We start from the raw sequence: 21,174 nt of genomic DNA on the forward strand, positions 1-21,174 counted from the left end.
GGGGAAGGCGGAGCGGGGGGGCCCCCCCGGGGCTCGGCCACAGCCGGTCGGGCGGGCAGCGGCTGCAGGGCCCGGTCCGGGCAACCCCCGGCGGCCGGAGCCCCCGGAACCCCCGGGCGGCGCCTCCGCCATGGGCAGCTGCGTCGGGCGGCCGCGTGGGGAGCGGCCGGCGGCCCCGGGCCCCCCCCGCAAGCGAGCAGGTGAGCGGGGGGGCTGCAGGCGGGGGGGCGCCGGGGCGGCTGGGGGGGCTGCAGGCTGGGGGGGCGCCGGGACGGGGGGGTGGCTGTCTGTCTGGCTGGGGGGGCTGGCCCGGCCCGGCCCGCTGTTGGGACTCGGACCCGGCTCAGCCTCGGGCGGGCCGCCCGTTTGGCCCCCCAGCGGGGGCTCTGCTAGGGCGGGGGGCCCGGAGCGGCTCCCGGCTGCGTGTGCGGGACCCGGCTCCCCTGGCTGTGCGCAGCCCGCTCTGCCCGGCTTCCTCCCCGCCGGCTGGGACACCCTCGCCCGCTCTCCTGCCCGCCCTCCCTCCCTCCCTCCGGCGGGCTGGGGGCGGTTCTGTGACCGGTCGCTACATCCCTGGGCTCCCGTTTCAGGCTTGCGGCTCCTTGTCCGCCCAGTGCCCGCTGGGCACAGACCTGGCCTGGCAGCGCTGCCGCCCCGGTGCCGCCCCTCGCGGGAGTCAGGCAGCGTCCCTGTCCGGCGAGCAGGGCACAGACACGCTAGCCCTGGGAGAGAGCAGCCCAGCCCAGCCCAGGCCCCCCGACTTCATAGCTGGGTGTCAGGCCGCTCCGGGCCCCGGACAGCACCGAGCCGTCGCCATCCGTCCTCTGGGACGGCTCGGCCTGTGGCCTGTGCGCACCCACGTCAAACACGCTGTGGAAGAGCGCGGGGCAGAGACGGGACCGTTTCGTCCTAGCGCCTGTGCCAGCCAGAAACGCTGCGTTCGCTGCCCCAGAAATGGAGAAGTCCGCTCTTAGCTAGTGTCACTTCCCTGTGGGGACAGCTTTGCTGGGGAGGGGTGCAGAGCGCTAGCAATGAGCTGTCCCTTGTGTCCAGGAGCTGTGTTGGCAGCGAGGGTGCGCTCCGGTCTGGGCCGAGTATTGCGCTTTAGCGAGAGGCTGGTCTTCAAGAGACAAAAGCCGGGCAAGTCCGAGAGACAGCCGGCGCGTTGGCTGCCTCTTGTCCCGCCGTGCCTGGCTATGGCAGGACCTTCCAGCCCGGGCCGTGGGGTCGTCTCTTACGCCACAGCAGGCTGGTAGTGCTTTGCGCCCGGGCTGAGTCATCAGCCTCTCCTATCCTCATTGCCCAGGGAGCAGGATCCAGCCCTGGTGTGTGGTGTTGCCTGCTGCCTGGGGAGCCTTTCCCATGCGGAGCAGGGCTGGCTATGAATTGCCGGCTTTCATCCGGCCCAGAATGTTGTCTGAATCATCTTTCTGTGGGGGGAGTTTGGGGGGAGAAGGGAAGAACTAGCAGAGCTTTGGGATTACATGGGGAACATGAAATCCAAGTGCCCTTCATCCTCAGGACCCAGGCTGGCAATGACCAGGGGGCAAGGAGAAATACCCCCTTGGGGGTAGAATTGCACAGCCTTGCACCAGGCTTCACGTGACGCTTCACACGTTGGCTCCTGCTGGAGACAGAACCAGCGACTCAGGTGGGCCGCTGCTCTGTACAGCTGGGTGCTGGCGTGCCAGGCCATCTGCCTCAGCGTTTCCTGAAGACGATGCAGCAGATGCTGTCCCAGCGCTTTCTCGGTTTACAGGAAAATAGGGTCACCTCTGCCAGTGCTTCAGGTACCTTAAACCGTCACTCCGTGAGCAGCGGGGGATGTGTCCTGGGCACGCTCGGAGAGGCGTTCCTGTTGATGTGTTGTCAGGATTGTGCAAGTGCAAATAGTGTGGACTAGACTGAGCCACCTAGCAACAAAGCCAGATACCTGCACAACACTGATGATCTAAGGCCGGTCCCCAGGAAATAGCCGTGCAGCACGGACCTGCAGGCAGGCTGTCACCTGCTGAGAACCTGCCAGATCTTGGGCTAAGCAGGAGTGGGCTTGGTTACTTTGGATGGGAGACTTTCAGGGAAACCCAAATGCTGGGAGAAGTGGCGTTGTGCTAGTGATTGAGTAGCTTGCCCTTCTCTTCGGGGAGGAGACCCCAGCTGCTCCTGATCCTTAAAGATCCCCTGGGATTCTGGACAGTTGTTTTGTGAGCCCCGGTGTGCTGGCTGAATTCTAACCGGAGAACTGCTCTGTCTCGAAGTTCTCCTGCTGTTTCAGCTGAATGTGGTGTTCACGGCTTTGTGTCCGACGCTCTTGGACCCTTGCTGTTACACAGCTGCCAAGCCGCACCTCAGAGGTGGATGCCTTTCAGTGGTGGGCGAAGTGATTCTTGCATGTCCCTCCCTCCTTCAGAGAGGTGTTGTGATGTTTAGTTGGCAAAGCACCTGGGGACTGTGGGAGGCTCGATCAGCTGCAAGGTGTGACTGCATGTTACGCCTGTGATAAGCAGCTCCATACATTCCATGCACCTGCCCCCCCCCAGGACTGAGGGCTGGGTGGCTGCGGGGCTGACTCACCCCTTCCTTCCTGTCACAGTCCTCCCGTGCCATGCATCCAAGGTAACGCCCGCCCGGGTGTGTGTGTTTATAGGAAGCAGGAGAGGAAAAACAGGAAGTGGGAGTCAAGGGGTGCGGGGGAGCAGGGGCTGTGAGTGCCACCCCCCACCCACCCAAAGAGGAGAATCCCAGCATGGCTCCGGGACTGAGCACAGACAGGGCTGGAGCCAGAGTGCCCCGGGCCCCAGACTGGACCGGCCTCCAAATCCCTCGTGACCTGCCTCATAGCAGCTGGCATGGCGGGGGGGTAGGGGGACAATGGTGGGAAACGCCACTGGAATCAGCTGGTGGACCCCCGGCAGCCCCACGGGTTCTGCATACCTAGGCACGGAGGGGCCTGCTGTACCACTGGCAAAGCAAACTGCGCTCCTTGGCCTTCCCGGCCGCATGACCAGGGTGGTATGCGTGCTGCGGCCCGCCTGAGCAAGCGCTGTGCGTGCCGGCCATCTGGGCTCCGGTAGGCAGGAGCGGTTCGCAAAGGGACTGGCTGTGACCAGTGGGAGGATGGTACTTATGGGTCCTGTCAGCATTCAGCCCCCCGCCCCCCCCAGAGCCTGGCCGCCCGCGGTACCTGCAGCCTGGAGAGAGCATGGGGACGTCGTGGTTTAATGCGTAACGTAAAGGCCCTGCAGAGCGAGAGACGCCTGCCAGGTGCTCAGCACCCCAGGGACGGGTGCAGAATGAGCTGGGTAGGTGAGGCCTGGCTAGGGAGGCCGCAGCAGCTACTGGGCCAACGGGAGAGGGGTAGGGCCTAGCCACCGTCACTGGGGCGGTGGGGCTGGGCGGGAGCGTGGGGCAGCCGGTGAAAGCAGCGTTGGTTACCCAGGCTGTCCCCAGGGCCTGCTTCTCACCAGCCTCTGAACCGTGCCGTGCCAAGGGGCGCTCCCAGCTCGGGTCTCTGCTCGCCGCCTTTCCCCGGCGTGTGGCAGAGGCAAGGGGATTCGCTGGACCTAGCTCTGTTCTGCCCCCCGGCGAGCTTGTTGCTGGTGCCGTCGGCTCAGCCCTCCTAGGCCTCTCCAGCTCTGCGGCACGTGGCGCTGGGGTGTGCTGAGGAGAGCCGCCCCTCTCCAACGCAGCATCCGTGCCGCTGGAGGGCCCCGGCTGGTGCGGCTGCAGGGACGGCGCCCCACGCAGCTGCCAGCCTGCCCCTTCCCCTCCTGCCTCCTTTCCCCCAGGCCCTGCCTCCCCACCACAGCAGGCAGCAAACCCCCTAATTATCCCCTCGGCGGAGCCCTGCCGGCGCGTGGCTCCTCGCAGCCCCGCGGGCGCTAATTAGCCTGGGGTCCCGGCTCCCAGCCCGGGTTGTTTGCGCAGCTCTGTGGGCGTGGGAGCAGCTGCACAAACAGCTCCTTGCTGCGGAGCTCCCTGGGCCGGTCGCTGGGTGACCCGGCCCCGCTGGGATCTCAGGTGCCTGGCCTCCCAGGCGACCAGGCTGCTCCCCTGCAGGCTGAAGGTCTAGGCCTTGGCCCCCATGTAACTGCTGCTGTGACGCCCGGGTGCTGGCCTGCCCCATTCCCAGGCCGGGTCGGGAGGAGCAATTTGCTTTTCCAACTCCAGAGCTTAGCAATGGGCTGGTGCCTCTGAGCTGGGCCCTGCCTGGCCCCTCGGGGCATGCCCCAGGCTGCCCTTGGAAGGCGCACGCCGCCCCTTCGCCAGGGGCCCGCCTCCGCCAGGGGCAGCACTGGGGAGCAGAGCCCAGCCCGCGGGAGGCCTTGGCTCCTGGCAGGGGCTGGATAGATGCCGTTCAGGGCATTGGCAGTGACTGGCCTGGGCTGAGCCTTTTCAGCCAAAAGCCGGGGAGTCCTCGGGGGCAGGGGGGTGACCACGATGCACCATCCCACAGCCTAAGGTAGGGAAGCCCCTCAGGCTCCAGAGGAACCAGCTCTGCGTTCCTGCTGGCCCCAGCTGGGTCCCCTTCCGCTTTCCCAGCCTGGCACTTCCCCACCAGCTGTGCCGCCGGCTCCTGTCTTACTGAAGGGAAGGCGGGCGTCCAGGGCTGCCCGTTCCGGCGCTGGCCCCGGGGCACTGCCCTGCGTTCGGCGCTAGGAAGCTGAGAGCACAGAGCCCCCGGGGAGCGTCTCTCCCTGGGCGCGGGGCGGTCCCTGGAGCTGCGTGCATGGGAGGCAGGTCCGGTTCCTGGCCTCTGGCCCCGGTGCTCTTGCTGCATGCAGTGGCCTGGGGTGCAGCTCACGGGTGGCCTTGCCTTTAGTGGGGGGCAGCCCATGCAGGCTACAGGCCTCGCCAGGCTGACAGTCAGGGCGGAGCGTTGCGTGCTGGGATCTGTTCTTCCTGGGTCGCTCTGTCGGGCGCCCGGGGCGGTCTGCTGCTCCCAGCCCGGCGGGAGGGACTGGCACCGCAGCCAAACCTGCTTCCCCGTGGAGCAGGGAGCAGCCTCTCCGCCCTCCCGCAGCCCTGTGCTGAGCTCTGCTGCCCCGGGAGCGCCGTGCTGCTGTCCTGGCCAGAGGCTGCCCGGGGCTGTTCCAGGCGGGCTCACGGCGGGTTCGGAAGCTCCCTGCACCTACTGCAGACGGACAAGCTGTTCCCGGCTCAGCCCGCCCCTCAGCGCTGCCCCCGCCCCCACCTTCCTCAGCGGGGTCGCGGGACGGCTGCTGTCACCCCTGCTCGTGACATAGAAATGCCACGGCCAGGCCGGCGACCTCCACGCAGCGTGCTCTGTTCCCTGCCGGGCTCCCAGCCGGCAGTGACAGGAGGGGCCGTGCCCAGCCGCACAGCCATAGACTCAGCCGCTGCGCCTGAGAGGGGAGCCAGCCGGGGGCACTGCTCCCCTGGAGCCCCCCCTCAGAGCTGGTGTGCGCCGGGGGTGGTTGCTGGGGGCTCACGGCGTCCCGCCCTGCTCTGGGATCTCCCCACACCCCTGGGTACCTGCCTGGGGCTGCTGCCTGCTGGTGAGCGGGCACGGGGCGGAAGGGCTGAATTTCCATCTCCTCCTCACGTGCTGGGGAAGGCGGCATGTAAACCCCACGGCCTCACCCCCGGCCCCTGCCACAGCGGGACACGCTTCCCCCCGCGTGCCCTGCAGGAGCCCAGCCCCGGCCTGCCCTAGCCTTTGCTGCTGGGCTCGCCGGGGCAATGACTGCCAGCAGCGAAGGCTGTCTGATGTGGCTGGAGACCCGGCCGGTCAGCAGCCATTGTGTGGGGCCAGCCGGGGGCAGAGCTGAGCCCCTGCCCTCGCTGGTGAGTGCCAGGCTGGGGGGCCAGGGGCAGACACTGGGTCTCCACCTAGCCGCTCTCATTCCATAGGGGGCAGGGAGCAGCCGCACTTCGGGATCCGGCCGGGCTGCTGTCAGTGACGCCAGGGCTAGGAGGTCTTGCCCCTGCCCCGGTGGGGGGCGGAGGGCAAATTGCCGGCACCCTGGATCCTGTTGGCCTGGCCCCGAGCGCAGGAAGTGGCCCAATCTGTCTGGGTTTTCCTGCCTGAGGCCCGGGGTCTGCCCGGAACGAGGCGATTCAAGGCAGCGATAAGTAACTCCCGTGTCCCTGTCTCCCTGGGCACGACTCCCTGCGGGGGGCAGTGGCAGAGAGCTGCCAGGCCGTTCCCGCGGGCCCCTCTCTGCGAGCCGGAGCCGACCGTGGCACCTTGGGCCCGTGGGCAGGCTGAGCTGCCACTCGTCGGCCGGGGAGGCGCGTGCACGCCCCGTGGCCATGGGCTGGGGGCTGCGCTGTAGCCAGGCTTCCCTGTGGGTCCAGGGAGCGAGGCATGTCTCCTTCGCTGCCCCACACAGGTGCTACGCCAGGCTCCCCTGGCAGCGTGCCGGTGTTCCCTGCCCAGTCGGGACCGCACAGCTGGTGGGGAACTGCCAGGCCGGGAAAGCGGAAGGGGCTGGGCCAGGCTCCATCCCCCTTCGGAGGGGCCGGGGTGCCCAGCTCGCCCTGCCCCATGGGCAATGCTGGCACCCGTGGTGGGGTTCGAGGCCCCGGTCCCTCGGCGCTGGGTGCGGGAGGGCAGTGAGCACAGACTGCAGCAGTGCGGGGGGCTGGCCCAGCTGTGCCAGGGCAGGGGGTGTGTGGGGGGCTCCAGGGCCCCGGCTGAGCTCTGCTCCCCTCCCCCAGGCCGCAACGAGCCCCTGCGGAAGGAGCGGCCCAAGTGGAAGAGCGACTACCCCATGACGGACGGGCAGCTGCGCAGCAAGCGGGACGAGTTCTGGGACACGGCGCCCGCCTTCGAGGGCCGCACGGAGATCTGGGACGCCCTGAAGGCGGCTGCCTGCGCCGTGGAGGCCAACGACCATGGGCTGGCCCAGGCCATCATCGACGGCGCCAGCATCACCCTGCCCCACGGTAGGCGGGACGGGGCCGTGGGGTGGGCTGGGAGCACATGGGGGGCGGGGACGGGGACCCCTGGGCGGGGACGGGCCCGCGGTGCTGCAGGAGTGGCAACTGGGGGGGGGGGGGGGGGGGGTCCTGGTTCCCGCACAGCAGGGGGGACACAACTGGGGGCAGCTCATCCCGGGGACCAGGTGACACTAAGATGTCAGCGGGGAGGCCAGGGCGGGCTGGAGCCTGGCCAGGGCGGGGGTGACCCAGGAGTGGGCCCTGCCCTGGGGGTGCCCCAGGCAGGGAGGGGGTCACCCCGGGCTGCCATCGCCACCGCCACCTGGTGGCCAGTTGGCACATCACACCCCATGAGCGGGCTCCGGGGGTTCGAGCCCCGCTGGCCCCAGGGCCCAGGCAGGGCTCAGTGCTTAGGGATGGTCACTGACCGGTCACCCCTGGACCGAGACCCGGACCATCCGCCTGCAGAGGCTCTCTGGGCCCCAGCCCACAGCCAGCCAGCCCTGCTGTGGGGGCAGGGGCTCCCGGACCCCTCACCCCACACAGGGTCAGGGTCTCCCTCAGCTCAGATCCAGGCACGGGGGCAGGGGGCTTCTCCCTGACTTGGACGAAAAGCTGGGGAGGTCGGGGGGGCCTGACTGTGCCTAGTCCTGGACCCCCAGGTCCCCCCAGCCGGCTCCGTGGGGCTGAGCCATGGGGGCTGAGCCTGCGCTCCCCGTGGGGCAGGAGCACAGGGGCTCTGGGTGGTCGGACAGGAAAAGGAGGTGGGTTTGAGTGTGCTGGGCTGGAAAGCCATGGGGCTGAGGTCTGCGTTGCTGGTGGCTCCTGTGCGCTGTCCCTGCCTCCGGTCCCGTCGCTGCTTCCCCTCACCCTTTTGCCGGCATGGCCGGCTCCCGCGCAGGCTCCCTGACCGAGTGCTACGACGAGCTGGGGACCCGCTACCAGCTGCCCGTGTACTGCCTGGCGCCGCCCGTCAACCTCATCCTGGAGCGGAGCAGCGAGGAGAGCGCGGAGCCCCCGGAGCCGGCGCCCAGCGCCCGGCGCGAGTTCCCGCTCAGGGTGCGGCTCTCCACCGGCAAGGACCTGAAGCTGAGCGCCAGCATGGCCAGCACTGTCGGGCAGCTGAAGAAGCAGCTGCACGCGCAGGAGGGCATCGAGCCGGGCTGGCAGCGCTGGTTCTTCTCCGGCAAGCTGCTGACGGACCGCACGCCGCTGCACGAAACCAAGATCCAGAAGGACTTTGTCATCCAGGTGATCGTGAACCAGCCGCTGGCGCCCAGGAACTGAGCTGGGCTGGGGGCGGGCGCAGGGGACAGCTGGGGGGGGCCCTCAGAGCCAGCGAGCGGGGACGGCTCCTCCCCAGAGACGCTCGCTGGCCGGGCACGGCTGGCCACACAGCCCCGGGCAAGGCGGGACTCGCACTCGCCTCTGCTCTGCGTCGATCCTCCCCGCTCTCTTCGTGCCTGCTGCTGCTGTCCCCGGGGTGGGGGGCTCGCTGGCACCAGAACATGGCAGCCCCCACTCAAAGCCCCTTCCCGGGAGGAGGTCTGTACCCAGCAGGCTGCCCCATATCTCGTGTGAAGGCCTGTTGGGGTGGGCGGGGCCTGTCTCAACCAGTCCACACTTGGATGCTCTCGTAAAGCGGTTTCGAGGTTTGAGACCAAATTGCTTCCTGTGGGAGCCGCGTTCCCAGGGCGCAGGGAGCCTGCCATGCCCACAGTGCCTGGTGCCTCAGGCTGCCCTCCCGAGCCTGCTTCCACGGCGAGCAAGCGTGGGCACTAGCCCCTCCGCACGTCGCCCGGCCAGAGGCGCAGCCAGCGTCCCCCAGGCAGGCGGGGCGTGGGATGGGCTGGGGGCAGCTCTCCTGGCGTCTAAGGGTCTCTGCATATTTATCAATAAAGCCTTTTCGGCTGCCCCCAGCCCTGCTGCCTCCTGCGCCTGCTTTTGCGTCTGCCGGGGGCAGCCGGGCCAGGACGCATTGCGGGCCAGGGACTGGTCCTTCAACGCTGCCCCTCCAAGCCCAGCCACTGGCCCCTGCTGGGCGGGGTACCCGGCCTCACCCCTGCCCCTCCATCCCAGTAGCTCTGAGCCATCCCCCTGCTGCTTCTCCCCCTGCAATCTGGACTGGTGTGTCGCTGTGTCACCCCAATTCTCACTCCTGGGCCCCAACTTACCCCGCTGTGCTGTGTGAACCACCCACTCCTGGGTCGGCCCACACCCAGCCTCCCGCGAGTAATGGGTCCCTGGCCCAGTGAAGGAGTACTTCTGGCCAGCCACTCATGGGATAGACCCCAGCCACCACCCCCAGTCCCAGATGTGACCCTGAGAACTGCCGTCTGACAGGGTTCAGTGCTGCACCCTGCCAGCTCCTGTACACTTGTCTGTCAGTTTATCACAGACATTGCTAGGCACCAGCTCTGTCCCTGCGTGAGGTCTCTGCGCACACTCAACCCACACGCCCTGCGTTAGATAAAACAAACATAAGTTTATTGACGACAGCAAGATTTGAAGTGACCCTAAGTCCAAGTGATATAAACCAAGACATTAATCATGCGTCAAGGAGCTGCTCACAATTAACTGAAAGGTAACGCGCAGCCGGAACTGAGATGACCATTGCAGTGGTTTATCTGTGATGCCAGCTTACCCCACAGGCCGGCTGCGATGCCTCCAGCTACCAGGTCCCCCCGGGGTAGATTCTCAGTCTTTGGTGTGGCTGAGAAGATGGGTTCCCAGGGAGACTCGAGCCTGAGATAAAGACACCCCAGCTTTTAACACGTTTCCTCGACCCCTGGGTCAGGTGATCGGCCCTGTCCGGCCATGGGCGGCCAAAGCGCTCACAGGTGCTCAGGCCAGTCCAGCGTTCCTGTGTGCAGGGCTCTGCGGGGCTGTAACCCAGCTGTGTGTCTGTCTGCAGCTAGTCCAGCCTGTCAGACACACGTGGGGGCTATGACACAGCGGTTTCACATCTGTGCGTGTGTGACACTGCAGGAAATGTTCAGTGTGTCGTGGGCATCCCAGAAAGACCTGCCATGGCGCACTCTGCGTCAGCCACACACGGTTACACTGCCAGGGTGACCACGAATGAGACACAGATCACACCCTGCGGGTGCACATGGGGCACAGCGTGTCACACCTGCCCTGGGGCAACCTCGGGGCCCACGGCGTGACCCAGCTGCCCCACTCCACTCACCTGTGCAGCCCAGGACAGCCCGCCCTACATCTTGGGCTGCGGCTCCGTGGGGTAAGTGCTGCCGCCCTCGTCACATCCCATGAAAAGTGGGGGTTGGAGAGCCCCCCCCGCTTGGTGTTTCACCAGCCCCCAGCGTGTGGGGAGCAGAACCTGTGAGTCCCCAGTGACCCGCGCTGACCCCAGGCATGGCTTCTGCCAACACGGGTTAGCTCCCGTGTGTGACCTGCCCCTGGGCACAGCCCGTCCTGCCTCCCCGGGCCCCCCCTCGGCCCCTGCCCAGGCGGCCGCTGGCCTCATCTGCCAAATGGGGAAATGAAGCAGCGAGAGCTGAGCAATGTGCCCCGAGCCAGGAATAGCTCCCACCCGCCCCAGCCGGGCACTGCCCGCAGCCCGGCCCGCCTGGCTTAGCACCAACTATTCCTGGCTCCCCAGGCAGGCGGCCGGGGGGGGCAGGCCGGGCAGCGAGTCCTGGGCTGCGTCTGAGCCTGCAGCTGGCTCCTGGCACCTGAGATTATCCCTCAAAGCCGCCCGGAGTGGCCAAGGGGATCAGAGACGCTGCCCCCTTCTCACGTGGGGCCACATGTGCCACCCTGGGGCGTTCCTGAGCTGGCAGCCTCACAGAAACACCCACGGGCTGGGGGATTCTCAGGGGCTGGGGCAGCCCAGCCAGCCAGGGCCGTGCTGTGCCCATCTGGGGCTGGCACCGAGCGCCCCAGTGTGACCCAGCCTGCCCGGAGGAATGCGGGCAGCACCTGGCCCCGCGCTGTCTCCCCTGCGCAGCCGAGCGGGTGGAAGCGCTGGGCATGCTGGCCAGGCCGCAGGGCGCTTTAAGCCATGCCAGGCGCTGGTGAAGGTGACCGATGGCCGCGGGAGTGAGCGAATGCAGCCGGCTGAGCTCATGACAAAGGCTCCTGGTCATGTGGGCCAGGCCCACCTGTCGGCTCCCCGGGGCGGAGGGGCCGCTCCACCGGCAGCGCATAAAGCTCTGGTGCCGGCAGCAGCGTGAGCTCCGGGACAGGGCCCCAGGCGGCTCCGTGGCACGGCCAGCGTCCCTGCCCAGGAGAGGAGCCGGCTCGGGCGCACGCCAGCGCCTGGCAGGGGGCGTGTGGCGCGGCCCACGGAGGAGGCAGCCATGGAGCAGGGCGTGAAGTGGGCGACGGATCTGATTGACCAGAAGCTGGCGCAGGAGCAGGAATGGGAGGTGAGGGACTGGCGGGCAAAACGCGGGCCCAGGAGCTGGGCTGGGCTCTAGGGACCGGGGGGCTGGGCTGGGCTGGCAGCTCTCTGCAGGGCTGCATTACCGCTGATTTCTTGTGCCTGTCACCATGGGCCCAGGGCACCTTGGCTGGGTCCCAGCCCGGACTCACCAACCTCCAGGAGCCGGGGGCGAGGCAGGCGCGGTTCTGTCTGCGCTGGACCCAGGCCAGGGCTCAGCCCCTGCGGGGAGGGCAGCAAATCCCAGCCTGGGCAGCAGCCAGGGACCATGGGGGGCAGGCCCTGCCCCAGTGAGGGTTTTGGAAGCTCTTGAGACAGGCGGGTGTGGGGCGTAGGGTGTGGGGTGCAGCACGCAGGGGGGGTCACTCCCAGGCCAGCAGTGTCATGGGGTCTCCTGCTCGGGGTGGGACCCAGGCTTGGGGTGTCCCCGGTCGGGGTCCTCGGGGAGACGAGCCTGGTCCCGGCCAATGAGCGGACCCCGCTCAAGCCGCTGGCAGGCCCCCGTCCGTTATGGGGCTCCCCCTGTTTGGCAACTCAGGCTAAACCTGCTGCGGGTGCGGTGCCCATGGGGCAATGGGAGGAGGGGACCTACGCTGAGCCCCAAAGGTGGGGGAGGACTCCTGAGGGGGGCACAGGGTGTGGGGCTGGTCGAGGCTTAGCCTACAGCCCGCTGGCTTGTCTACTTGGCTTTACAGCGGCTCCAGAGCCAGGCCCCGGAGACGCCGCCCGTGGTGGCCAGAATGGACACACCGGAGCTGCAGGACGAGAAGCGCCGCGGCCCCGTCCACTGGGGCATCGAGGGGCTCAAGGTGAGCAGGCTCAGCCGCCCTGCTGGGGACCCCACAGATGGACCCCACGGCTGCCCCCAGAGCCGCCCCAGCCGGGCACACTGGGCCCTGCCATGCCCCATGCCCTGTCTAGCTTGCACGGTCCTGGCCCCTGCCTGCCCATCAGCCTGTGCCAGGAGCGTCCAGGTCTGGGCACTGAGGGGTACCCGGGCATGTGCTGGGCACGGGGTTCAGCAGGGAATTGGCCCCACGTCTGGGCTCTTCCCCTCCCCCTGGAGCACAAGACTTATGAGGAGAGGCTGAGGGAACTAGGCTTGTTTAGTTTGCAGAAGAGAAAAATGAGGGGGGATTTGATTGCGGCCTTTAACTACCTGAAAGGGGGTTCCAGGGAGGATGGGGCTAGGCTGTTCTCGGTGGTGGCAGATGACAGAACAAGGAGCAACGGTCTCAAGTTGCAGTGGAGGAGGTCTAGGTTGGACATTAGGAAAAAGTTTTTCCCTAGGAGGGTGGTGAAGCACTGGAATGGGTTACCTAGGGAGGTGGGGGAATCTCCATCCTTAGAGGTTTTTAAGGCCTGGCTTGACAAAGCCCTGGCTGAGATTATTTAGTTGGGGTTGGTCTTGCTTTGAGCAGGGGGTGGGACTAGATGACCTCCTGAGCTCCCTTCCAGCCCTATGATTCTCTGATTCTCAAAACCCAATCACTGGGCCTTTGCTACCTAGCAACCAACGACCATGGGTGGCCCGTTTCTCAGCAGAAACCCTGGCTGGGATGGTTTAGTTGGGGTTGGTCCTGCTGTGAGGAGGGGATGGAGTAGACACCTCCTGAGGTCCCTGTCAACCCTCATCTTCTCTGAGTCTATGATCCATGTCCAAGCTGCAGGCTGGGTCGGGGCCAGGTGAGGTGGGGGCGATGGGGTGCGGAGAAGGAACCCATGGCAGTCAGGAGGCAGTGCCAGCCAGAGGACCAGCCAGCCGCCTGTTGGACAGACAGAGGGGCAGGGGCTGGCCTGGATGGACCCGGGGGCAGGTCTGCCCTGCCCAAATTCTGGACACTGAAATCCGACTGCATCCCAGCAGCCCCTTGCTCAGAAGGCTGGGGGTGGGGGGGGGTCCCAGTGCTGTGCAGAGCCCCATGGGGACCCCAGCACAGGAGCGGGGCTGGGCTCTGCCCTTCTATGCTGATGCCCCCGCAGGCCTGCCTGGCTGGGGCTGGTCTCTGCACCCCCAAGCCACGCCACCTCCCATGGGGTGTGGGAGCAAACCGCGGGGTGTTGGGCAGGGACCTCCGCCCCCCTGCCAGGCAGCCGGCGCTGCCCCATGTGGCTTCCCTCTGTTGGGCTTGGGCCCTGCCTGGGCGGCTGGGGTCAGGCTGTCTGTGATGGGAGGGATCAGCTGGTTGGGGGTCAGGGCTGGGGCTGGGCGGTCAGCGAGGGGGAGGTAAGAGGCCAGAGGTCCGGACCAGGCATTCGGGGAGGGGTTAGGCTGAGGGTTTGATGAGGGCCAGGGGCTGGGTGGTTGCCAAGGGGCCAGAAAATTGAGAGGAGGTCGGGGGGTGGGTTGGGGGTCAGGACCAGGGGCCAGGCAGTCTGCGAGGGGCTGGGGTCCCTTCCCACATCCTGCTTGTTTAAAGCCAGGAAGTGGGCGCTACTGGGTAGGGACCCAGGCGTCCGGTGCCCCCAGCAGGCTGTGCCCACAGGGGCTCCAGCACCGCTTCGCCCGCGGGCCCCACGCTCAGCCGCCCCCTCTCCGCAGGGCCAAGGGCGGGAGCGGAAGAGCTCGCTGGACCTGCGCCGGGAGATCATCGGGGTGGGCGGCCTCCAGTACCTCATCGAGCTGCGCAAGACACGCAGGAAGCGCAAGGAGGAGAAAGCGGCGCCGGAGCCAGAGCCGGAGCCGGAGGAGATCGTAAGGGGGAGGGGAGGGCTCCGGGGGGAGCAAGGCCCACGGGCTAGCGGGGGCGACGTGTCCTCTGCCCAAGCCACGCAGGGTGTGGGTCTGTGCCAGCCGGGCTGTGGCACACAGAGTAGACTAGCCCCTTCCCAGTGAGAGCACCTGGGGGGCTGGGGCCAGGGCCATGGAGCTGCCCCATGGGCACAGGCCCCCTGAGCCGCCGTCCCGTCCATCCCGCAGGTGGGCCCCGTGGAGGAGGAGGCGTTCCTGCGGGCAGCCGTGGAGGGCAAGCTGCGTGTCATCGAGAAGTTCCTGGGGGACGGGGGCTCCCCTGACACCTGTGATGAGGTAACAGCCCCTCCCTCCCTCCCTCGCCCGGCCCAGCCACCCCGGAACCGGGCGGTGGATCTCGGGGCCCTGCCAGCCTGCGCCCGACACCGAGCAGGCCGGGCCCGTGGGCGGGACACGGCTCCCCCGTGGGCGGGCTGGTGGCCGTAGCTGCCCGGGCTGGTGTTGCAGCGTTGGCTCGGAGCGCTTTGACGCCTGTGTCTCTGCCGCCTCCCGCCCCAGTTCCACCGGACGGCCCTGCACCGCGCCTCGCTGGAAGGGCACGTGGAGATCCTGCACAGGCTGCTGGAGCGCGGCGCCGCAGTGGATTTCCAGGACCGGGTGAGACGGGCTCTCTGCCTGCCCGGGAAGCAGCGCCGTGCCCAGCACCGGGCCTGGCACCGGCCTGCAGCCCTCCGGCCAATCCGTCCCGGAGCAGGGGGCAGAGCAGTGCACTGGGGTGGGGGGCGTGGGGCCGGACAGCCCAGGGGGCACCCTGATGGGGGCAGGCTCTGCCAGGCTGCCACTGCCCGGCTCTTCCTCTGCACAGCTGTGCCAGGCACCGACCTGGTGACACCAACCCTGGCCATCTACACCTCGACTCACACCCAGAGCCAGCCTGGGAGGCCGACCCAGGGCTGCCCATGCACATTCTGCCCCACGGCAGGGGCTCCCCAGCTGCACCCCATCTCCCCCAGCCCCACATCCCCCGGGGCAGCCTGCTCCTGCTGCAGCTCTAGGGATCAGCAAGCTGGCCCCAGGGCTGGGAGTGGGGGGCTGGGAGCGGACTGGCCCATTGCTCACAGCGGGGGAGGGGAGCAGGGAGCGGACTGGCCCATTGCTCACAGCGGGGGAGGGGGAGCAGGGAGCGGACTGGCCCATTGCTCACAGTGGGGGAGGGGTGCAGGGAGCGGACTGGCCCATTGCGCACAGCGGGGGGGTGGATGCAGGGAGCGGACTGGCCCATTGCTCACAGCAGGGGAGGGGTGCAGGGAGCGGACTGGCCCATTGCTCACAGGATGGGGGGGTGGCGATGGCCTGAGCTGCTGGGCTCTTTCTGCTCCCCCTCCTCTACCCCAAGCCCCCCTGGCTCCTGGGGGAAGGGAGAGCGCCACCTGCCTTCTGCAGCAGCTCTGATTGGCTGCCCTTCCCCAGGAGGCGGGGTGGCGAGGCAGGCAGCCAATCCAAGGGTTTCCCGGGCTGGCGGCGGGCCTGGAGGGGGCAGTGCTAGTGTGGGTGAGGGGTGCAGGGTGGGGGGCTGGCAGGGGCAGGGGGCGCCGGCATTGCTGCTGCCGTCCTGAGCGGGGTCTGCCTCTTGCTGGTGCAGCTGGACTGCACGGCCCTGCACTGGGCCTGCCGGGGCGGGCACCTGGAGGCGGTGAAGCTGCTGCAGGACCGAGGCGCCAACCTCAACCTGAAAGATAAGGTGGGGCCGGCTGGGGCCATGGCAGCACTGGGGGGGGGGGGTGGCTGGCATAGGGTGGAGGGGGCCTGGCAATGGGTGTGGGGGGGCAGGGTTGTGATGGGTGGGTAGGGGTGGGGGGCCAGGACTCTGGTGAATTTGTGGGGGGGGCAGGGTGGGGTGGTGGGGGTTGGAGCAGGGCTGTGGTAGATTTGGTGGGGGGCAGGGCTGTGAGGGCAGGGGGCAGGGCTGTGGGGTGAGGTGGGGTGGGGGGCAGGGCTGTGAGGGCAGGGGGCAGGGCTGTGGGGTGAGGTGGGGTGGGGGGTGGTGAGGGCAGGGGGCAGGGCTGTGGGGTGGGGTGGGGGGGCAGGGCTGTGAGGACAGGGGGCAGGGCAGTGGCGTGGGGTGGGGGGGCAGGGCGGTGGCACTGGGGGGGCAGGGGGCCTGTGGGGTGGGTAGCGATGAGACTGCAGCACTTTGCTGTCTGGAGGGGTTGGTTTAAAGCACTGGGAGCTAACCCCGGTGCCCCCCCCCCCCCACACCTCCTATACTCAGCTCATGAGCACCCCACTGCACGTGGCGACCCGGACGGGGCAGGCAGATATCGTGGAGCATCTGATCAACGCTGGGGTGGACGTCAACTCCCGGGACAGGGTAAGAGCCCCCCCCACATCCCCCCCAAGCAGTGCTGCCCCCACACGGACATGGCCCCGCTGTTCCCCCCAGCAGTCCCCGTGGCACCAGGCCTGGCGCATGCGCGTGAGCTGCGCACTCAGGGCTCTGCCTTCCTGCCCCAGGGATCCAGGCCGGGCTCCTTTTGGGTGTGGGGGCGGGGCAGCTGCACCTATTGCCCCGGGGGGGCTGCAGGGCGGGGGTGCCTCGTGACGCCCACGCGCTCTGTGCCTCGCAGGAGGGAGATAGCGCCTTGCACGATGCCGTGCGCCTCAACCGCTACAAGATCATTAAGATGCTGATCCTCTATGGGGCGGACATGATGGCCCAGAACCTGGTGAGTGCGGCACGGGCTGGCCCCCCAGCGGGCCGGCTCCCCCTGCTGCTGCCTGGGCGAAGGGGGCGGGAGGGGGGCAGCCCCATGTGCTGCGATGAGAGCCTTGCTTCTGTGGCCAGCGGCGGATTCTCCTTCGGGAGGCAGAGCCTGGGGCGGGGAGAAGGGCCGCGGCTCAGTCCCCAGGGCCGCCCATGTGCCGTGCGGCGGGAACCTGACCCCTCTTCAGTACTTGGAGGGTGGCAGGTCACGGCATCTCCCACATGTCATGGTCTGGCCCCAGCTGGGCTGCTCCCTGCTGCTGATGTCTGTGGAGCAGGTGGGGCCAGCTCGTCTCACCCTCTGCCCCCTCTCTCCCCCCACAGGCAGGAAAGACCCCCACAGATCTGGTGCAGCTCTGGCAGGCAGACACCCGGCAGGCGCTGGAGAGGCAGGAGCCTGGCGAGACGGAGGCCCCGGTGTGAGGGCTGGGCCGCAGGGCGCTGGGCCGCAGGGCGCTGGGCCGGGGATGGCGCGGCTCTGGGGAATGGGACCCGTCGTGCAACTCAGCTGTGTGAGCCTAGGAATAAACCAGTAAATGAGTACGCAGGGTCCGGAGCAAGCTGGGGCTGCAGGGGCAGGTGTTACCCTGCCGGCCCGTATCGTCCCGCAGGGGCAGGGGGGGTTTGCTGGGCTGGGCCCGTGTCGTCCCTCGGGCTGGGCTGCGCCATTTTCTCTCTGGATTCTTTTTCCTTGCATCAGTCCCATCGGATGGGGTCTGCTCTCCTCATCCTGCCCTCCCCAGCGCTCTGGGCAGTGCCAGGCCCTCCATCGCTGGGGCAAACCAGGTACAACCCAGCCCAGTGAGAAGCTGGGTCACCCCTGCCCTCCAACCTGGGGGCCCTTCAAAACACCAGGCTGTTGTGTCTCCAGCCTGGACTGCCAGTGCCGCCACACAAACAGCCTCCAGTGTGCAAATCACACCCAGCTGTGTGTGCTGCAGCCAGCCCGGTTACACTGCAGAGTGACCCCTACGCCCCCAGCTTAGATCCCCCCCGAAATGTCGTCCTGCGCTACCCAGCCCTCTCCCAGACAAGACACCTGTACAGGCAGTCCGGTATGTCTGTCACAGAAATGTTACACGCACAACTTGCTGCCCCGAATGGAGTTTCCCAGCCACTTCACTTTAAACACACTGGAGTAGATAAAAGAGGTGTATTGACCTCAGCGGGAGCTGTGCAGTGTGTCCCAGGAATGGGGCCTGAAAGTCAGGAGGGTTCCAAGAAAATGAAGTGTAAACACGTCTGGTGCCGAACGTAACAAACGCTCCCAGATGGAAGCGAAGTGTCTCACCACCTGCCCCTTCTCTGGTGCGTTAGGTGCAGAGACTTGCGGGGCAGGACCCGGCCTCGGGGTGTTTGCCCCTCCTTTTTAGAGTTTGAGTCCCTCTTTGGAAAACCAGATTTGCAACAAGGGAACCAGGAGACAAAAAGTCAGTGGGGAAAGATGTTCCCTGCTGCCTTTTCCTCGCCTGTCTGAGCTTCCTTTGCTTCCCTTCCTGCTTCCTGAAATGCAGACTAAGCCGAGCCCAGACGCTTGGTGTGCGACAGATCGTGTGTTACCCGCCCACCCCCAACAGCGGCATTTCTAACTTCACACAACGTTGCCACAGGACAACACTGAGCAGCAAACCAGGAGTTCCCTGACAGGCACACCTGTGCGCAGGTGGGGGTGGGCGGTAATAAACACAGATTATTACAACAGTGGTAGGGTGTGGCCACGGCACATTCTGTCACAATCACCCCACTCCTCTGGGACGCCCCACCCCTCCCTCTTGAGTCGTCCTGTCTTTTTCCTTCAGTCTGACGTGATGGCCTCTCTTAGCCAGCGGGTCTCACGCACCCGTTCCTCACACGGGCTGTCTCCCCTACCCCCTCGTCCATCTGTGGGCGCATCTCCATGGAACAGAACGCGTGCTCACGCGGCTCCTTGGTGGCCTGGCTCTCAGTGCCGTGTGAAAGGTGGCCAGCCCAGCCGCAATTGCCTTCTCTTTTAACTGTCCGTGTGTGCGGGCTGGCGTAGCGGTGTAGGTCCAAGGCCATCGGAGAGCCCAGGCGGGGGCGGTGATCCCTTTTACTGGACCGGCGCCTGGCGGGGAGAGAGGCCAGCTCTCGAGATACACACAGCTCTGCCTCGGGGCTGGGAAAGGCACTCCGAGGTCCCAGCTCAACACCAGGTGAGGCAGATTGTTTAGCACAAGTCGTTAGCGTGCGCAGGTGTGACAGGAACACACCTGAGTGACAGACGTCACACTGGTGTAAGTGGTAGTGTGCACAGCTCCGCCGCTCCCAGGGGAGGTTCATTCTGTTGACGGGAGAGCGGCTACACCGGAGACCGTCCAATGGTGCAGCTGCATCAGCCCAGCTGGGTCTCAGCTGGCTAGTGTGGACGTGGCCTTAGCTGGGACGTGAGGGAACATGCCCTGTCGGGGCAGGGCAGCGCTGGAACAATGGCCTGAGGGGCCAGGGAGGCTCTGTCACGGGAAGTTTTGAAGAGCAGGTCGGACACCATCAGGGCTGGGCTAGATAATAAGTCCTGTCTAGCGCGGGGGCTGGACCAGCTGACCTCTCGAGGTCCCTTCCAGCCCCACCTTTCCCTGGTTTATGGCTTGTTACGAGTCTGAAACGCGCTGTCCCCCCTTTTCTGTCCTCTGACTGTGACGTGTTACCAGGCTGCTCCACTTTGCATTGTCTCGTCAGTGTGCGGGAACTCCTTACGCTGCCCGCTCTGTGCCCCACGTGCACAGCCCACGCCCTTCCCAGCTAGCATCTCCCGCTGGGCCTTGGTTCCTCCTTCCTACGTGCAGCACTTGGCATTTGTCTCTGCTGCGTTTCATCCGATGTCTGGAGTAAGACCAGGATTTCTCGCGGCTCGGCGAGATGTGCCCTGAAGGGGCCGGGCTCGTCTTTGGAAGGTGCTGGCAGGTTTCTTTGAGGAGAAGGACAGAGTTATGATCTGGAGTGATCAGAACAGGAGAGGGCAGCTTGTCTCTCACCAACAGGGGTTGGTCCAGTAACAGATATTCCCTCTGGCATCTTCCTGTCACACACAGCGCACGTCCCTCGCCCCCGTGGGGCCAGGCACTGAGAGGATCATTCTGCAGTGAAATGGCACCGTCCTCTCGGTTATTCCGCGGCGTACGCTGACCCCATCTCTCCGTTTGTAGCTGGCTGCACACAATGCGATCTCTGCAGCCGGCACACGCCAAGCTGCCGCCTCCTGGCCGGGTGCTGCCGGGAGGTGCCCAGGGCAGGGACGTGCTCTGGGCCGAGCCCGCCCGCACTGAGCGTCGCTCCGTTTTCAGTCTGGATTCCTTTTGCTGAACCCGTCAGTGCCGGTTATTCCAAACTGATCCTCCATGCCAGCATTTACAGGAGGCCCTATAATAACACACCAGTCCCAGCCCTGGTACTTACCCCCACCCCCGGTGTGGTGGTGACATGCAACCCCTGGCACGCGCACTGAGTCTGTGATAACCAGCTAGCCCGGCGGCTTGTGAGACCCTACCATAACAATCCAGGCCGTCTGGCTTCAGCGCTCCTGGGAGAGAGCCTACACGAACAAACCCTCCTACAGGACTTCAGCCGTTAGGGGAGGCCTTACCAGCAATGAACACTTGGAGCCCTGGGATGCGCATCTCTTGAAATACAAACTGTGAGTGCAAGTGTGACCAAGTGCAGGAATTCCTACTCTTTTCTCCGAGGGCTGTGTGCGTGCCTCAGTTTCCCCTGTGTGTTACTCATGTATGTCGGTGATGGCACCCGGGTCTGTGGTCATTGCAGAGGCCACGGGAGGGCGGATGGGCCCCCCCAGCCACACGTCCACAGACAATAGCCAGGGCCCCTCTGCCTGGGGTCAACCAGCTACAACAGGTTGTAACAGGCAGGGACGAGGAGGGGTGCCCACCCTGCCCAGGACAGAGCCGTAGGGCTGGGGAGGGGCGAGGGGTGTGTCTGGGGGCGGCTGGGTCAGTCCTCTGTGGGGTGGATCGGGGCAGAGTCTGAGAATGGGCTCTGGGGCTCCCCGGTCGGGCGCGGCTGTAACTCCTAGTTCAGCTGCTAGCAAAGTCTCTGTGCTGTGACCCCGAGAGCTCGTAACCCCCCCCGCCGGCTGGGAATCGCGTCCGGCTGCCAGGCGGGTGCCTGGCCCCGTGGGGAGGATAGGGCTCCCCAGGGTCCCGGCCGAGGGGACTCACTGCACAGATCTCAGGCAGAGCAGGGAGCTGGACTCTCTGAAGCCAGAGTCAGGGGGCAGCTGTGCGGGTGCAAGGGGACCTGAGGGGAGACCCACCCCCTTAGAGTCCTGCCTGGCTTCGCCCCGGGTGGTTCCAGAGCCCCGCTGCTGTGGGACTCGGTCACAGCCCTACAAGGTGTTTACAGAAGACCCTACAATAACAAACTAGTCCATGC

At 66.6% G+C, this 21,174-nt stretch overlaps 2 protein-coding genes across 3 annotated transcripts; both read left to right on the forward strand.

Annotated features, from left to right (window-relative positions):
• Positions 1-12: 12 nt before the first annotated feature.
• On the forward strand, positions 13-9,037 carry UBTD1 (ubiquitin domain containing 1). The gene is made up of 3 exons (XM_067536997.1): positions 13-200; positions 6,685-6,912; positions 7,808-9,037. Exons 1-3 carry the CDS (start codon positions 131-133, stop codon positions 8,191-8,193), a joined length of 684 nt encoding a protein of 227 aa, XP_067393098.1. The 5' UTR covers positions 13-130; the 3' UTR covers positions 8,194-9,037.
• A 2,064-nt stretch (positions 9,038-11,101) lies between these two features.
• Positions 11,102-17,294, forward strand: ANKRD2 (ankyrin repeat domain 2). Of its 2 annotated transcripts, XM_067537016.1 has the most exons (9): positions 11,102-11,297; positions 12,007-12,120; positions 13,854-14,006; positions 14,232-14,339; positions 14,562-14,660; positions 15,646-15,744; positions 16,276-16,374; positions 16,631-16,729; positions 17,092-17,294. In XM_067537016.1, the coding sequence occupies exons 1-9, from the start codon at positions 11,229-11,231 to the stop codon at positions 17,188-17,190; spliced, it is 939 nt and encodes a 312-aa protein (XP_067393117.1). In that variant the 5' UTR covers positions 11,102-11,228; the 3' UTR covers positions 17,191-17,294. The 2 variants fall into 2 exon arrangements, with proteins under 2 accessions (XP_067393117.1, XP_067393118.1); XM_067537017.1 differs by lacking the exon at positions 16,631-16,729.
• Positions 17,295-21,174: the final 3,880 nt, after the last annotated feature.

The sequence above is a fragment of the Emydura macquarii genome, unplaced genomic scaffold (assembly GCF_026122565.2).
Source record: "Emydura macquarii macquarii isolate MOO-44397 ecotype Brisbane River unplaced genomic scaffold, CSIRO-AGI_Emac_v2 contig_3692, whole genome shotgun sequence".
NCBI lineage: Eukaryota > Metazoa > Chordata > Testudines > Chelidae > Emydura > Emydura macquarii.

Bases quoted from the DNA above. Each gene is read 5' to 3' on its own strand.
- UBTD1 (XM_067536997.1), top strand. From the start codon at position 131: ATGGGCAGCTGCGTCGGGCGGCCGCGTGGGGAGCGGCCGGCGGCCCCG. The intron at 201-6,684 runs GTGAGCGGGGGG...CCCCTCCCCCAG, and splicing joins CCCCCCCCGCAAGCGAGCAG to GCCGCAACGAGCCCCTGCGG. The intron at 6,913-7,807 runs GTAGGCGGGACG...GCTCCCGCGCAG, and splicing joins CAGCATCACCCTGCCCCACG to GCTCCCTGACCGAGTGCTAC.
- ANKRD2 (XM_067537016.1), top strand. From the start codon at position 11,229: ATGGAGCAGGGCGTGAAGTGGGCGACGGATCTGATTGACCAGAAGCTG. The intron at 15,745-16,275 runs GTGGGGCCGGCT...TCCTATACTCAG, and splicing joins ACCTCAACCTGAAAGATAAG to CTCATGAGCACCCCACTGCA. The intron at 16,730-17,091 runs GTGAGTGCGGCA...CTCCCCCCACAG, and splicing joins ACATGATGGCCCAGAACCTG to GCAGGAAAGACCCCCACAGA.